The following is a 17,722-nucleotide window of genomic DNA, read 5'->3' on the forward strand; positions in this document are numbered from 1 at the left end:
AGTTTATTATCATCATTGTTATTACAGAGGTTTTATTCTCTGACCTGTTCAAGCTGCATGACTTCAAATGTAAGGTGATATCATCATCATCATCGACAATAATTTTCTTTCCTATGATATACAATTGTTATATTTTCTAATGTATATTGTTAGACCTGTTTGACTCTTCACTGGGTCACCTGACCCTCACAACCACACTGCCACAGGACAGGCGAGCCTCTGTCCTCATCACACAGATAAACTTCCATTTCAGCTGAACTGAGGCAGTTAAGTGACCTGCCCAGGGTCACACAGCTAGGAGCCAGCAGCGGCAGGGCTCAAGGCGGCTCCTTCCACCTCCTCCTTCAGGGCTCTGCCCATTATGTTAAGCTTTTCCAAATCCCAGCTTCATAATTCTTCATTTCAATCCATACATGTGACCCTAACTGATTTCACAGAAGAACCACAAAGGGAAGAGTGTAACTCAAACACAGACCCACTATTGCAGAGATAAAACAAGTGGGGTCGACTAAGGTGCTTCGATGACACCCTCATCAAACCCTGGTATCACCACCTCTCCCAGGGCACAGGTGCTCCCAAAGCGATGACGACATAAACCCAGTGGCACTAAGGTCCCTGATCAGATTTCTCACCCCAGCACCAGACAGCATTCCCCCTCCCACAGGTTCCCCCCACCTGCTTGCCTTTAGAACCCTCCCTGTTTCTCTCCTAAGGAGCAAACTGCTCTTTGTTTGGGGTGGGGGGCCAAACAAGCCTTGTTCTTCCTTGCTCTCTGCCTTTGCTCTAGCCGGTCCTCTGTAGGGAAATAGGGAATGAATGCCTTCCCCCCAAAATCAAATGGTCAAATTCTACTTTTCATTAAAACCTTGGTAAAAAGCATTTCCTCCATGAAACATAACTCAAACATACCACTTCACCCACCAAAATAATCTCTGCAACCCAAATCTTCTACCAAATTGTTAAAAGAGCTTTCTCTAAACTTATTTAGTAAGCTTTCCCTCTCCTCTTAGATCTGTAAGCAACTCACCCTCCTGGTTTGAGACTTTACACGCACACACACACACACACACACACAGAGCTCTGCGCACAGACCTGGTGTTCAGTGACTATATAAGAGAGGTGAGCAAAGGCCCACCTTCTGAATCATGTACAGAGTTTCATTTCTACCATGTAACCCAACACAGGCAAATTGCTACGGAGGATCAAGGTATTTATCCAAATAAATTTTTTAAATGAAAAGTGAACTTTAGCTTGAAAAGTGCCAGATGAGAAATTAAAACTGAAAATAAATGGGCATAATCAATGAAATTCAAGAAAAATGTTAAAACTTTAAATTCTTCAAATACATTGATTAATTCTTTGTGTTATATGTGTAGACAAGGATTCAGAGAACGATTAAATTAAATTAAACTAAACTAAACTAAATTAAATTTGTCCTTAAAAATATAAATCTCTGCTCAGAGAATAAACAAATTGGTGATAAAAATTCAAACAATCAAGCTGAGTTTTGAAACGAATTATTGTCTTTGTTTACTCTTACCGTGACAGCCCACTGTCTATTCCTAATCAGTCTAATATCTCTTGACCCTTATTATTTATTATCTATCTGGAGAGTAGGGAAAAAGTATGTGTGCTGGGAATAAAAGGCTTTTATACAAACACAGAAGCCTATCAAAACATTGTGTAAATTACACTGGCAAGGATTCCCCCAAAAATACCAGTGACAAAACCGAAAGGGAACTGGCACTTAGTGACACTGCTCCTGTACTCCTGGTGTCAGAGCACAGAAGAGCGAATTCCTGCACCCTCCCCACCCAGCGGGCCACACACACTCAGTGACCACTGCCTTGACCCCACTGTGTGGAATTCTGCAGCCAAACGTCCCAGGTCCAGCTGAACCCCTTTCTCCATTTTTGTGCAAGGAGCTGCCTATCCAGCCCCCACCTCTGCAGCAATTAAGAGACGTCCTGATCTGTATGTGTTCATTGTGCATGGACCCCTACTGCGAGTGGCACTGTACCACTGCCTCAGCAGAGCCAAATGGCGTGTCCAGAGGGGAGTTGGAGGCTTCGACAGAGCACTGCCCTTTGGTTGATTGGGAACAGGACACACAGGGTGGAATAGCAATGTTCCCAGATGTGTGTCCTGAGGAGCACTGTTCGTGACAAAGATGCCTCTTAAAAAATTGGATTCTGTGGTCAAATAATTTGGGGAAGACTGTACTCTGAATCTTCCTCTGGGAATGTCACAGTGCACATTAGCATATTAAAGGGCATAAGTCCTGCAGCAAAGAACTCTCTAATACTTTAACTCAGCAGTTTCACATTTGTTTGGCTATAAACCTTCCTTCCAGTAACACTCTTACATTTGGGAAATACTTGAAACTACATATAACAGCTATGTGGCCTCAAATCTAGCTACAAGCCAACTCCTGGTTTCCCTACCTAAGGATGGTTGCTCAGCAAAAGGTTAGTGTAGAAATTAAACCAGAAATGGGAGGTTAAGATTTTCTGACAACCAAACTGTAAACTGTCAACTTTACCTTAATATACGGAAAACATTTTTTAAAAACACAAGGGAAAAAAAACATATTTATGTCACAGTTAGTACAATGGCCCACAGCAGTACACTCTTTACAAAAAATAAATTTCCTATCATGGATCCACAGCCCAATTATGTATATTTTTATGTGCAAAGTGAAAGAGAGAACAAAGTGATTACCCAAATATTTTGAGTCAACATTTTCTTTCTATTATAATATAATTTTGCCTGTTAATTTTCAGATAATAATGTTTACTGGGTCTGGATATAGACATGGAGGAGAGTGAGGACAAAAGCCACTAGAAAAAGTTATCGTAATTCCCCACTTAACTTTTTAAATATCTGTGTCTAATGTATTAAGCCTTAGGTAGATACAATCACTGACCATCTTTGAAACCACTAAGGAAATATCCAGAATATCATATGATACTGTTACAGTTAGTAGTTAATTGTAATAAAATAGGAAGCAAGGGAATCGGACATTGTTGAACTTAATGGGCTGGGGAGCATGAGCCTGTTTGCTTAGCCGGGAAGCTACAGCTTCACACACTCCAGAGGATCACAGCGGCACCCTACGTGGATTAACACCTCTCTGTCCCCCTATCTGGTACCAGATTGTTGCAGTGAGCAGGGGAAGGTAAGGCCATGAGGAACCAAAGTCAAAATGGTACAGGGGGAGGTGCTCAACTATAGAAGCCTGTCTGTCAGTCTAACCTGAGAAAGGGATCAATTGGCTAGGCGGTGGGTCCATCAGAAGCCCACTAAAGCTTGGAAAGTTATTTTGAAAAAGCTCCTGGATCTCCCCAAGCCCAAGATAATATAATTCCAAGGAACAAAAAAGAGTGTGCGCTCACTCATGCTCTCTCTCTGTCTCTTTCTCTCTCTCTTCCCCTCCCTGACCCATGCTCGCCCCATGCACTTCTCTCCATAACCATGTGGCCCTAACAGCTGTGTGGCTGGCAGTCACGTAGGCTTCAAACACAGGCTCCAGGCAGGAGCCTGGATGTGGCAGCACAGCAGCAGACTGCGGCCAGGAACACAAGCTAAGTCAGCCAGATGACGAGAAGGACTAAGACTGGACTAAGCGTTAATGTGGCACAGACACTCTGGAAACTGGCCGTTGTTTTCACCTTGCTAAAGACATAGGTGGATCTACATCCATGGCAGGATGGATGGAGATTGGACACTGGGGCATTCTTCTACTTCCACCTGAAGAAATCGTGCCACACCACAATCTCCTGTGCATCGGGTGGGTGAAATGTTTTTCTCTGGATCCTGTGAAAGAGCCCCATTTCTACCAGCAACGATATAATACACTGAAAATTCCCCTAATATTTGAAAATTGATGTTCCCACATTTCTGAGCACCCAATTTACTATGAAGAGATTTAAGCACTAAGGTACGTGTATCAGAGTCTTCTAAAAATCAGTTTCCCCAGACATGAAATAATTTCTAAGGCAAAATTTATACAAATAATAGATTTCCTTTCTAAATTCAAGCATCTGCAGCAATTCGATTAAAATCCACTCACATTTGGGAAAGGAAGATCCTGATACCGCAGAACTGATCTACATTTCAAATTATCAATGTTCAAAAACCTAAAACTGCAAGCCTTGTGCTAACCTCTAAAAGGATTTATTCGGATTTACATTGGAACACCATTGCCTATTTCATTCCTTTAACTCCAACCCATAAAAACACAAATATGCCAAGTTCTCCCTTTCCAAAACACTGTTGGGAAAGTAGTCACACAGCAAGACAATCTGAATCAAAGAGAAAACATTCAAAGACTTTCTCCTCCTGAAGTCTGGGGGCGGGGAAGGGGGCTATTAATGAACGTATTTCACCCTTTGATGTTAGAATGAACGGTGAGCTCTCTCCGCTCACGGCGTTTTAGTTTCGTGGTAAAAACCGATCATGTTTTGAAGACGCTCTGACGGCGGTGCCTTACCAGTGTAGATGCTGGCATTGGAAGCCGGGATACCAAACTGTGACTCGATGAACTTGGGAATGAAGGTAATGAAAGCAGTGACAATGGCACTCTCAGCTGTGTATGACAAACTCACAAAAAGGAATGTCATGTTGCTTAAGATCCTGACAGCTGCTCTTGGTAGGTCTACAAAATGACAAAAATGACAAATGAATGTTATAAACCAGGGATGGGAAATAAAATAAAACTGAATTGTTTTTGAAATGAACTGGAAATAGCCATTCAGCAATATTTGAGGTTATTGAATAAAGAATAAAAGTAGAAAAACCTGATGACCAATTAGAAATTATCCCCTTTATTAAATAGATTTGTGGGAGGGTTAATTTTCAAGTAGGGTAAAGTAATTTAATAAAGTATTTTTAAAACATACCCACACATAAATATCCTTACAAGAAGTATCCAACCTCTATGACTCCCATTTCAAAAACTATTTAAAATAAATTATTTGCATTTTTATTTATTAAAATGATATTATTCTTTAAGATTCCAAAATCTACTAAATGTGTAAAGGACCTGCAATAAAATCCTACACTTTGATTTCTAGGTTGCCATCTCCCAAACACCCACAACAGAGGAGCTGGCACATGATTGGACATCCGATCTTTCAGCCTCAGGAGATGATATAGCTAAAAGAGCATATGGTATGAGGCTACCAGGTCAGACATTCCCAGGGACTTTGGAACAAAGTGAAATGACCTCCAAAGGAGAGGGACAGCCCAGAGGTGGGGGTTCAGCACTCGTCCAGTTCCTCTCAAGGCAGAGAGCAGTCCATTCCTTGAGTGGGGGCATTTATTTCACAGAACTTGCCATCTATGTGGTTCAAGATGTATGTGCAAGTATATTCATGTCAGCATTGATTATAACAGCAAAATTTGGGGGCGGGGGGGGTGAATACCTAAATGCCCATTGATGGGAAGTGTTTAAATTATGGCACAATATATAATACAATATTATGCAGTAATTAAAATTGAAATAAGCCCTGGCCGATGTGGCTCAGTTGGTTGGAGCGTCATCCGTAAACCAGAAAGTCATGGGTTTGATGCCTAGGCTGTGGGTTTGGTTCTCGGCTGGGGTATGTACAAGAGGCAACAGACTGATGTTTCTCTCTCATGTCAATGTTTCTCTCCCCCTCTCTCTCCCTCTCTTCCCCCTCTCTAAAATCAATGAGTATGTTCCTGGGTGAGGACAAAAAAAAAGTGAAATAAGCTGTATATACCAGCGTAAAAGAAACTCCAAGAAATATTTTTATTTATTAATAAAGCCAGATGCTACAGAAATATATTTATGTGTGTATAAGTATATATTATGCACCTTTATATAATATATATATCACATGTATATATAATATTTAAGTAAAAATCAAACAAATCAAAAATGTATTTATATATAGTCAAATGTATACCTCTTAACTCATATAACACCAAGAAATTCTGTTGCATGGAAGTAAGACTGGTAAAGAGAAATAAAAGGAAATTCTTGTGTGTATAGTTTTGTATTTTTTGCATGTTTATAATGTGAACTAACTCACATTCGCGTTACCTTTACCTACCTTCATGACAAAGGTAAGCTGCATTACTTTTGACATGTACAGTCATCTCAGTTATCAGAACAGTTTTGTTATGTTATGACATAATAAAGTCATTTCATAAAATTAAACAGCAGTGGTTAACGGTATAATTTATAGCTTATTCACAGGAATTTAAAACTTAGGAAGGCAAAACTATTCACTATTATCCTCTTTAAATGTAAATTAATTTTCATGTTCTATAACTTAATTTAATTATTTAAAGTTTAAACGAACATTTAAAAGAAAAATTAAGATGCAAACAACTTTTAATGTAAAAAACACTACAGAAAAAAATATAATCAAAGTACATAAAATTACCCAATTTCCTCTTATAAGCACTACAAATCAAAATGCCATATCTAAAATTTTAAAAATTAGAAAGTTAAGATTTTATATTAACATTTAGAGATTCAGTCGTTATATTAAGTTTAGTTGTTAAACACTAGCTTGAATCTGAAACATCTGGGAAAATATAAATTATTTTCATCTAAGAAGATAACATATATATCACATGAATATTTTAAAAGATACCATTTATATAAACTGGTTTTTCTTTTATACTCATTTGGTATGGTAAAATAACCTTGTAATTTCAAAGGTAACTAAAAATACATGGGGTGTTTCTCTCTTCTCTTCCATTTAAAAAAACTTGCTGTTATTTAAGAAGAATTTAGCAAAAGTTCAGACTTTCAACTTTTAAGTTATCTTTTTTCTTCCACCTTCTTCCTTCCCCTTTGTGGGGCTACCTTTTAGCCCACATGCCCTGCAGGAGTGGGGGCCAGGTGTCCGGGGACGTGTCTTTGGCTGGGAGGACTGGAGGTTTGTTTCCGTGCAGGGGTAGTAAGCTAGTAAATGCAGATGTTGAAATAATGGGAGATGGTTTTTTAACTGCCAGAAAAGGGAGTTATAAATATTGAAAGGGAACTGTTAGATATAAGATTGAAACTGCAGGTATTGGCATGGATTCACCAGATGATAGATAGATGGATGGATAGATAGATGATAGATAAATAGATAGGTAGATAGTCAGATATATAGATAGATAAGATGATAATCAATCAATGATAGATGATAGACTTTGTGTCTATGTGCCGGGCAAAACTAGGTGAGTATGCAAACTAGTTTATTCTTGCATTGTTTATTAATTATTGTATCATTTCATATGAACAACTATAAACCTACTTTTGCCCCACACTGTATATGCATCTACTAACTCTGTCTACTGGCAGAGCTTAGAAATAATGAGCCTGGTAGCAATGAGCCCACCTCACACCCAGTTCTTGGTTTCTCGAGAACCAGAGTGCCTTGGAGAACTGGCTAACTTCAGAGCTGGAGCAGAGAAAATACAAGATGAGCCTGGAAAATCTTGCTGAGCAAAAAAGCAAAGAAGTACTCAAAGAATGATGGGGACATGTCAGAAAGACAGAAGACAGCATGAAGGATTCCCAGTGGCCAAATGTGGAACAATTCATTCTCAATTAATGCTAAAAACGGCAAGTGGAAGTACAATAGGAACAAGATACAGTCAATCCTTATTATTCACAGATCCAGCATTTGCAAATTCACCAGAATTTATTTGTGTCTAAAATCAACACTGGCAGCACATGGACTATGGAGGACATGCACAAAATTGCAAAACATGGGAGTTGCAGGACACACATTCTTGGCTGGGCTGCACAAGGCCCTCTTGTCTCAGCTCTCATACTACAAACAAGTGTCCTTTTCACAACCCATTGTCGCATTTTTTGCATTTTTGCGCTTTTGGTGATTTTATTGTTTAAAATGTCCTGCCACCCCCAAGCATAGTGCTGAAGTGCTATGTAGTGTTTCTAAATGCAAGAGGCTGGGATGTGCCTTCCAGAGAAAATGTGTGTGTTAGATAAGCTTCTTTCAAGCAGGAGTTACAGTGCTGCTGGCCATGGGTTCAATGTCAATGAATCAACAATGTACATGAAATAAGGTGTTGTTGAACAGAAACACATGTAAAACAAGGTTATATATTAATGGGTTGGCCATTAAGCTGTGGCGGGAATCCAGCCCTGTATTTCCCCTAGAGCAATGGTTGGTATTGGATACTTCAGTGTCCGTGGTGACTTTATAGAACACAACTTCTGCAAATAACGAGAACTGACTGTACACGAGGTACTTACAAATTATTTATCGCTTAATAGTTGCAATATACTTATTAACTTTAGAGTGGAGAAAACTGGTAGATATAATCTTATCCAAGTGATAAAAGTTCCCCCAAATGTTAACAAGGCAAAGTCACCCTGTGTGGCCTCTGTTACAAAGCGCTGAGCACAGCATTATTGCGGTGGTATGCCTACAAAATGCGTAAATCAGGGCATGGCGTCATTAAACCCAAGTTGAGTGATAAAGGTCGTAAAAGACAAAAAAACTGATGATGAACTTATCCAGACTGACAAGGATGAAGAAGACACCTAAACTAAACACATGTGACTCTGGATTGGATCTTGGACGTAAAGGGCATTAATCAGTGACATCTGAATGGGGCCTGTGGTCTAGATGATGACACAGGATCGATGTGAACTTCCTGACTTTGATGGCTGCCTGGTGGTCACGCAGGAAAGTGTGCTTATACTTAGGAAACACACTCGAAAGTATTAGGGGCAGTAGAGTATCATGTCTTCAACTTCTCCAACGGGTTAAATGCCAACAATTAGAGAATCAGGGTACAGGGGACATAAGAGTTCTGGGTGCATCTTCTGTGGTTTTTATGTGATTTCAAAATTATTTCAAAAACACAAAGTTTTAAAACCTAAGTTAGCAAAGATGTTGCTACATCCATTGATTTGCAGGCAGATACCTGGTTTTTATGCTGCCGGACATAGTTTAGGTAAGTTTCTTGGTGTCATTTATAACTACATCATTGTAAAATCAAAGAAGCAGCGAAAAGCATGATGGAGGAGAGACATGACAGTGACCATTTTCTTAAATCACTGAATAAGAAATCCTACAATAAAGGCAGGCTGGCACTAAAACTGCAAGGCTTTATAGTATATTGGCAATGGTATGTGACAACCACCTCTCTCTAGTTTCAAAGTATGCATTTTCATTGTAAGTCAATGTAAGCATCTATGTTCAGGAATGAGGCTGGAATTCATTTTTATTTTGTACTTTATACTTTTATGTACTTTCTAAATTTTCTACCATGAGCATGCATTACTTTTATATTCCAAAAACAATCCAAAAACTCTGAAATTTTGAAGGGATGCAACAATATGTCATTTTACAAGAGAAGTCTTCCCTGGCTCAGGCAGCTGACTTAGAAGTCCCTTCCCCCTCTTTCTTCAAACTTCCTTAGAATGTGACGTCTCCATTTTAAGATTTATGTTCTATTATATGTATTTCCCTTTGACCTCCCTTTAAGGACATGGACTGTAACTTTTTGTATATGTATCCTGAGTTCTTCATCCTATAGCAGTTGCTCAATAAAGATATTTATACAAGAGAAAAAGAAACAAAGAAACAGAGAAGTTTCCTCAAGGTAAATATTGCCAGGCATCTATCTCAATAATTAGAATGATATTTGGGTACCAGTCTAGTCCTTTCCTCTAAGTCTTACATAATGCCAATTTCTTAAATAAAAGTAAAATCTGAAGGAAGTGTAACTGGAACAAGCAGATAACAGTGGCTTAAATGGACTGAGTCAAACATGATATGGAATTCATATTAGGTATAGACAACAAGGCCAACAGTAAAAATGGGAACACCAAAATTGGGGTCCTTGTTATATAAAAGGTTGGGATTTTATTGATAAATAATAAAATAACATGATGTGGCAGAATATAGAGCGCTTTTCAGATCCCATGTGCAGGACCCTTGGGTCCTTGAAGGTGTGAAGAGAGAGGCTGAGGTGAAGAGAAGAGGAAATGCCATGTGACAGTCACAGTAGAATCAGGCCGGCTGAGAGTCTGCTCTGGCAGTCACACCTAAACTTTTATCTATTAATCACGTTTTTTAAATGTTTTGACATCTTAAAAATCTTGCTGACTACCAGTTCTCAGAGATAGCAAGGGCTCAGCTGAGAACACATCTTTTATATGCAAACCAACCAATCCTGAGTCTCCAGTCCCAACCACCAACTTGCCTGTCACACCAAGCCATTATTACCCCTGCCCTAGATCACCCAGGGCCAGGCCCCAGGCAACTAGAGACCACCACCCCTACAGCGCACAGCCCCCTGAAATTATTCACACGCGCTAGTCACAAACTGTTCACTCTGCTCAGCTTTGTTTTTCCTGTGGAAACCTCCATAAAGACTTTTTGACCCCAGCTTCCCCACAGCTCCTGTCTTTTGTTTCCTGACCAAAACCTGGTACATCCCCTGTGGCCCTATACAGCATGGCAGGATCCTTCTCTTGGGGAAATGTAAGTAAAAATTCTTCTTTCAATGACATTGACCTCTTTATATTGTCACTCAGTCACATCCGTAAATTCAAATTCAAATTATAAGACCATTTCCTTTAACACTTCTCCACAAAATCTCATGATTCCTTCTCTTATAAGTACTCAAAGTGAGTATGTAATTTTCCTTTATCTCAGATATTTAAATTCTTACTACCTATATACTTTAACACCTTCTCGTGCATCAACAAGCCGGTGAAAAAAAACTATCACCATGCAGTGAGCCCTCAACAACTCCCCTTATGTTCTGTGGGTCTCTCACCACTCCATATATTTCATGAGTGTAGAGCAGATACAATTTTTCGATGCCTGTTACTCAGGGGCATCAAACAATTTTTAGTCACATCCTTCTGTAAAAGCAGAACCAAAGTTGCTCTTCATATATAACATGGCCAAATAGGACCCAACTGCCCTACTCATTTTCACTTCATCCATCTCATTCTTGCTCATTTTCTTTGAAACTAATGATCCCCTGGGCTCCCTATTTAAGCATTTCAATTTCTCCTGCCCTTCCATTACACAATGCAAACGCATTCTCTGCCACCAATAAAGGAGTGGAAGTCAATGGGTGGCCATGGCATGCCACAGTCATCTCTGGGTAAGCATATAGAGCTCCTGAGATAATTACCTGCAGATGGTGGACAGAGAAGGAAGCCATGGGGCCCAAAATACATCATTAGTGGTTGCTGGCCAGAGTACAAACCTGCTTGTTTAAATCTGGCACTAATGAGTATATATGTATATATGGTAAATACTAGTCTGATGAGTAACCCCACAGTCAATTTGCAGTGAATACAAAGAAAGTGCTTGCTTTGCCTGGTGTAGCTCAGTGGATTGAGCACAGGCCTGTGAACCAAAGAGTCGCTGGTTCGATTCCCAGTCGGGACACATGTGAGGGGCAGTCACACATTAATGTTTCTCTCCTTCTCTTTCTCCTTCCCTTCCCCCTCTCTAAAAATAAATAAAATATTTTTTAAAAAAGAAACTTTTTTCTTTTTTTTAGGAGTTCTTTGCCAGTCCTGTTACCATTTACTTTTTACCTTACAAGCTGTAGGTTCAAATCTAAAGATTCTGCTCATCAGAAGAAAACATATGCACATCAAAATAAATGTAAAACATATAAAGCAAAGAATTTGAGATAAAGAAGATATAAGTAAAACAGAACATCAAAACCAGAGAAAAGAGCCCTGACAGGTGTGGCCCAGTTTGTTGGGCATCATCCCACTAAGTGAAAGGTTGTGAGTTTGATTCCCAGTGAGGGCACGTGCCTAGGTTGCAAGTTCAGTCTCCAGTCAGAGCATGTACGAGAGGCAACCAATTGATGTTTCTCTCTCACATCAATGTTCTCACAAATAAAGACACTACAAAAAAAGAGAAAATTATAGGCCAATATCCCTGATGACATAGATGCTAAAATCCTCAACAAAACATTAGCAAACCAAATACTGTAATACATTAAAAAGACCATACACCCTGAGCAAGTGGGGTTTATTCTAGGAATGCAAAGTTGATAAAACATTTGCAAATCAATAAATGTGATTCACCACATAAATAAAATGAAGGATAAAAACTACATGATCACATGAACAGATGCAGAAAAAGCTTTTCATAAAATTCAACACCCATTTATGATTTTTAAAAAATCAACAAAATAAAAATACAACCCACAGAATGGGAGAACATATTCACCTATACATCAGATAATAGGTTAATATCCAAAATTTATAAAGAACTTACAAAACTCAACACCAAAATCACAAACAACCCAATTAAAAAGTGGGCAAAGGACCCAAATAGACACTTCTCCAAAGAGGACATATAGATGGCCAACAGAAATATGAAAAGATACTCAATGTCACTAATCATTAGAGAAGTGCAAATTAAAACCACAATGAGACATCACCTCACACCTGTCAGAATGGCTGTCATTAATAAATGAACAAACAACAAGTGCTGGCAAGCATACAGAGAAAGGGGAGCTCTTGTGCACTGTTGGTGGGAATGCAGAGTGGTACAGCCACTACAGAAAGCAGTGTGGAGATACCTCAAAAAATTAAAAATGGACCTGACTTTGACCCAGCAATCCTGCTTCTTGGAATATATCCAAAGGAACCCAAAACACTAATTTAAAAGAATGTAAATTCAAAAGAACATAAACACTCCTATGTTGATTGCAGAGTTATTGATAGTCACCAAGATATGGAAGCAGCCCAAGTATCCATCAATAGATGAGTGGATAAAACAACTATGGGACATTTTCACAATGGAATACTACTCAGTCATCAAAAAGGAAAATTTTACCCTTTGCAACTATATAGGTAGAACTGGAGAACATAAGTCAGAGAAAAAAAATACCATATGATTTCACTCATACATGGATAATGAATGAACTGAACTAACAAGGAAAATGGGGACAGATTTATAGATGGAGAGCAGGATGACAGCTAACTGTGGGGGGTAGGCTAGTGGGTGGAGGGATTGGGCAAACAGGAAAAAGGACTCATGGACATGGACAATAGTGTGGTGATTGCAGGGGAGAGAGAGTATAAGGGGAGTAAATGGTAATGGAAAAAATATACAACAAAAATTAAATAAACAAGTAAGTAAGTAAATAAATAAATAAAAAGAACAGTGACGAACTCAATGTGTCTGGAGCAGAATAAACAAATGAGACTGCAAGAAAGATACGGGATCAAAACAGGTAACCATGGTTGAGATCATAACCCTAGTAGGTTGTATAGGGAAGGAAGTTCTGTGTGAGTGAGATCAAAAACCACAGAAGCTTTGAGCAGAGGCGTGGCATTTGAACAGGATCCTTCTGGCTGTTGAGTTGAAAGCAATTGAAAGGGGCAAGGATAGAAGAAGGAGACCAGTTTTAAAAGATTCTGTCCTTTCCTTCTCTACTCATCAAAACCATCATCTCCTCTCACTTCAGCTCTGTTCATAGCCTTCTACCTGGGCCTCCTTTCAATCTACTCCTTTTCCTCCATAATCTGCCTAAAGAAGGCTACCAAACATCTGCTTACACCTCCCCCTGCCCGTTAGGGACAGCCTCAGTTAAAGGCTAGAATTCAAGCTTACCATATACAATATGACCCTTTCTTACCTTCTGAACCTTATCTCCCAGGCCTCAGCCACGGATATACAACACACCAACTACTATGACATGTTCAGAACTCTCAAATACATCTGCATAGCCTGACCTTGGCTTTGCTCTCTCCCATGCACATGTTTGCACCTTCCCCCCTTTACTTACTGAACTTCTCCCAGCATTACACAGTTCATCACAAATCCCACCTCCTCCCATGAAACCTTTCTTGACCCCTCAACTACATATTCCCTCACTGCCTTTGAACCTCACACCAGTGTGTCTAGCCTCCTTTATGGTCTTTATATATCTCCGGCTGTCCTTGTCCTGCCTCCCCCAGTGGGCTGTAAGCTCACAGAGGGCAAACCCTGGCTCGCTCATTTTCGTATTTGCCACAGTACAAAGGACAGAACCTTCTATAAAGTGAACAGTTGTTTAATTAAATCATGATCAAAGTTCTGTAATTTTCAATGGACTCTTAAATCTATTCATTACTTCAAAGTAACTTTTTTATTTAATTAGTATTGTAAACACATTATATTCTAGTACAGACAAAGTTGGGCAAAGAAAAATCGCTTATATTTTATGCTAAATTACAATGCTAAGCAATTAAGCTTAAAAAATCAAAAGTGGTCACAAAAATCAAATTGTCCTTATCATTAACTGCTATCAAAAGTTCTCCATTTAGAAAGATAAACAGTTAAATTTGGAAGACTAAAAGACCTTGAACCTCAGGAAAATTGATCCACTTTAATATTTAAGTGTTTATTTTTATTGGTGAGATTTTGATGCAATCAATGCTAATCTCTTTATAGAAAGGTGATGCAGACATACTAAAAATTCTACTTTCTCCTTTGCGGTGTTTTAAAACAGTCTTATTCCTGCATAATTTATAATAGGAACCAAGAAAGACTGAGTCAGATTTTCCCAATATCTGTCATTACAATGTGGAGGCAGAGTGGAAAGTATAGTATATTTTCTTCTAGCATTCTCTGCAATAGAACTTGCCAAAAGGGCACCATTCAGTATGGCCCAAATCATTTTCTTTTTAAGAAAGTAGTAACTTAGCTATCTTTCTACCTCCTCTCTGAAGAAGCTAATATTGGCGTCCAAGTTTCATATACAGGGTGGGGCAAAGGTAGCTCCACCATTGTTCATACGGAAAAATAATGGGATTGATAAGTAATAAAAGAATAAACTCTGTGTTCTGTGTATTCACAACTGTAAACATACTTTTTCCCACCCTGAATAAAATAAAGACCCAAAGAAGCCCTGATCCTGAAAACAGAACAAGGGAAAAGAGTATCTGGAAATCAAGCTCAGATTTAACTGAAGAGGAACTCTTCATAACCATTCTGTATTCAAGGCCTTAATAATGAATCTCAGTTTTGTAATAAAAATTATGTCAACAATAGAGTGATTCCCAGAAATTTGATTTGCTCTTTTGAACATCAGTTTAAATACTTTAGGACTGATTTCATTTCCTATAGGTGATATGTATTAGATAATCTAAAGGAAGTTGACATGTGCAAGATAAATATGAATTAACTTTATATATTCTAACTGAGCATTAGTCCAATATTATCAACATCATTTGAATCATTTTTGGCATTTTTAGGATTTAGCATTTTTAGCATTTTCATTTTCTCATCTCATTAAAACAATTCGTTTTTAACAGGAAAAAGTGTCTCTTGAGATTCCCATTTAGATACAATTAGAGAATCCAGGACAAGTGCAAGTAATGAAAGAAACCAGCTGTATGTCTAAATCAGGAGGTTTAACTGCCCAAGTGATATCAGTCATCACCATTAAGGCATGGATAGTGTGAAAAAGTTGAGAATTTATTGGACATACCAATGAGAAAATCAGAATGGAAACTGATTTTATAAACCACTGCCCATCACTATTAAAAGACTGCAATTACTCTTTCTTTTAAAAGGAAATATCCTGACAAAGGACACGACCTAATGGTAAAGGGAGCAAGTGAACAAAAGAATATAATCCTTGTAAACATTTACGTACCCAACATAGAAGCACGTAAATATGTAAAGCAAATCAGATAGACATAAGGAGAGACACTGACTGTAATAAAGTCATAGTAGAAAATTTTAACACCCCACAGACATCAATGGATAGATCTTCCAGACAGAAAATTAACAAGGAAAAAAAGGCCTTAAATGACACTCTAGATCAGATAGATTTAATTGACAACTTTAGAGCACTTCATTCCCAAGCCACAGAATATACATTCTTTTTAAGTGTACATGGAACATTTTCTAGGATAGACCACATGTTAGGACACATAACATGTCTCAATAAATTTAAGAAGATTGAAATCATATCAAGAATTATCTCTGACCAATGTGGTATGAAACAAAAATTCGATCACGACAAAAAAAACTGAAAAACACAAAAATACATGGAGGCTAAATAACATGTTACCAAACAATAAATGGGTTAATAATGAGATTAAAGAAGGACTTCAGGCCAAGATAGAGGGGTAAGTAGATATGCTTTGCTTCCTCACACAACAAAAAGAAGGACAACAACAAATTTAAAAACAAAAAACAACTGAACTTCCAGAAAATCAAACTGTATGGAAGCCTGACAACCAAGGTGTTAGAGAAGAAACATTCATCCAGGTGGTAGGAGGGGCAGAGATGGGAAGCTGGGGTGAAGAGGACACAGTGCAAGGTGGCAGAGTGGGCGGGCAAGGCAGCAGCTACTACATTTGCTGTGGGATACCCTACAGCTGGGATAACCTACATTGGCATGTGGATAAGCTGGGAGGAAAAACTGGAGAGCAAGACAGACAACACAACCCAGGGTTCCAACATGGGTAAATAAAGCCTCAAAACCTCTGACTATAAAAACCTGTTGGGGTTGTGGCAGTGGGAGAAACTCCCAGCTTCACAGGAGAGTTCATTGGAGAGACTCACAGGGTCCTAGAATGTACACAAGCCCACCCACCCTGGAATCAGCACCAGAAGAGCCCAATTTTCTTGTGGGTAGCAGGGAAAGTAACTGAAAGCTGGCCAAGAGCTGAGCAAATGGCCTTGTTCCCTCTTGGACTCCTCTTGGGCCACACATATCTCCACAGCACAGCAAAGCAGGTTGCTCTGCCCTGGTGAATACCTAAGGCTCTGCCTTTTACAATGTAACACATATGCCCACACAAAGAAATATGGCACAAATGAAATAACAGAGCAAAACTTCAGAAAAAGAACTAAGTGACAAGGAGATAGACAATTATCAGATGCAGAGTTCAAAACACTGATAATCAGGATGCTCACAGAAATGACTGAGTACAGACATAAAACAGAGGAAAAAGTAAAGGTTATCAAAAGTTAAATAAAGGAAACATACAGGGAACCAACAGTGAAGAAAAGGAAAACAGGACTCAAATCAACAGTTTGGAACAGAAAAAAGAAATAAACATTCAACCAGAACTGAATGAAGAAACAAGAATTCAAAAAAACGAGGAGAGGCTTAGAAACCTCTGGGACAACTTGAAATATTCCAACATCCAAATCATAAGGGTGCCAGAAGAAAAAAAGGAAGAGCAGGAAATGGAAAACTTATTTGAAAACATAATGGAGAACTTCCCAAATCTGGTGAAGGAAATAGACATCCAGGAAGTCCAGGAAGCTCAGAGTCCCAAACAAGTTGGACCCAAGGAAGCACAAACTAAAGCACATCGTAATTACTTTACCCAAGATTAAAGAGAAGGAGAGAATCTTAAAAGCAGCAAGAGAAAAGGAGATAGTTACCTACAAAGGTATTTCCATAAGACTATCAGCTGATTTCTCAAAAGAAACCTTACAGGCAAGAAGGGGCCAGAAAGAGGTATTCAAAGTCATGAAAGGTAAGGACCTACATCCAAGATTACTTTACCCAGCAAAACTATCATTTAGAATAGAAGAACAGATAAAGTGCTTCCCAGTTAAGTTAAAGTTAAAGGAGTTCATCATCACCAAGCCTTTATTATATGAAATGTTGCCCCAGCTGGTATGGCTCAGTGGATTGAGTGCCAGCCTGCAAATCAAAGGGTCACTGGTTCGGTCAGAGTCAGGACACATGCCAGGGTTGCAGGCCAGGTCCCCAATAG

General features: G+C 38.8%; 1 protein-coding gene across 2 annotated transcripts in view; it reads right to left on the minus strand.

Annotated features, from left to right (window-relative positions):
- The window catches only part of SLCO5A1 (solute carrier organic anion transporter family member 5A1), a 120,579-nt gene that overhangs the window by 41,766 nt on the left and 61,091 nt on the right, over positions 1-17,722 (minus strand). Inside the window, exon 5 of one of the 2 annotated variants that reach the window (XM_036031202.1) lies at positions 4,493-4,657. The exons of the other annotated variant lie outside the window; for it this stretch is intronic. Within the exon in view, the coding sequence (XP_035887095.1) occupies positions 4,493-4,657 (165 nt within the window). The remainder of the gene's footprint in view (positions 1-4,492; positions 4,658-17,722) is intronic. 2 annotated transcript variants of the gene reach the window in all.

The sequence above is a fragment of the Phyllostomus discolor genome, chromosome 7, assembly GCF_004126475.2.
Source record: "Phyllostomus discolor isolate MPI-MPIP mPhyDis1 chromosome 7, mPhyDis1.pri.v3, whole genome shotgun sequence".
NCBI lineage: Eukaryota > Metazoa > Chordata > Mammalia > Chiroptera > Phyllostomidae > Phyllostomus > Phyllostomus discolor.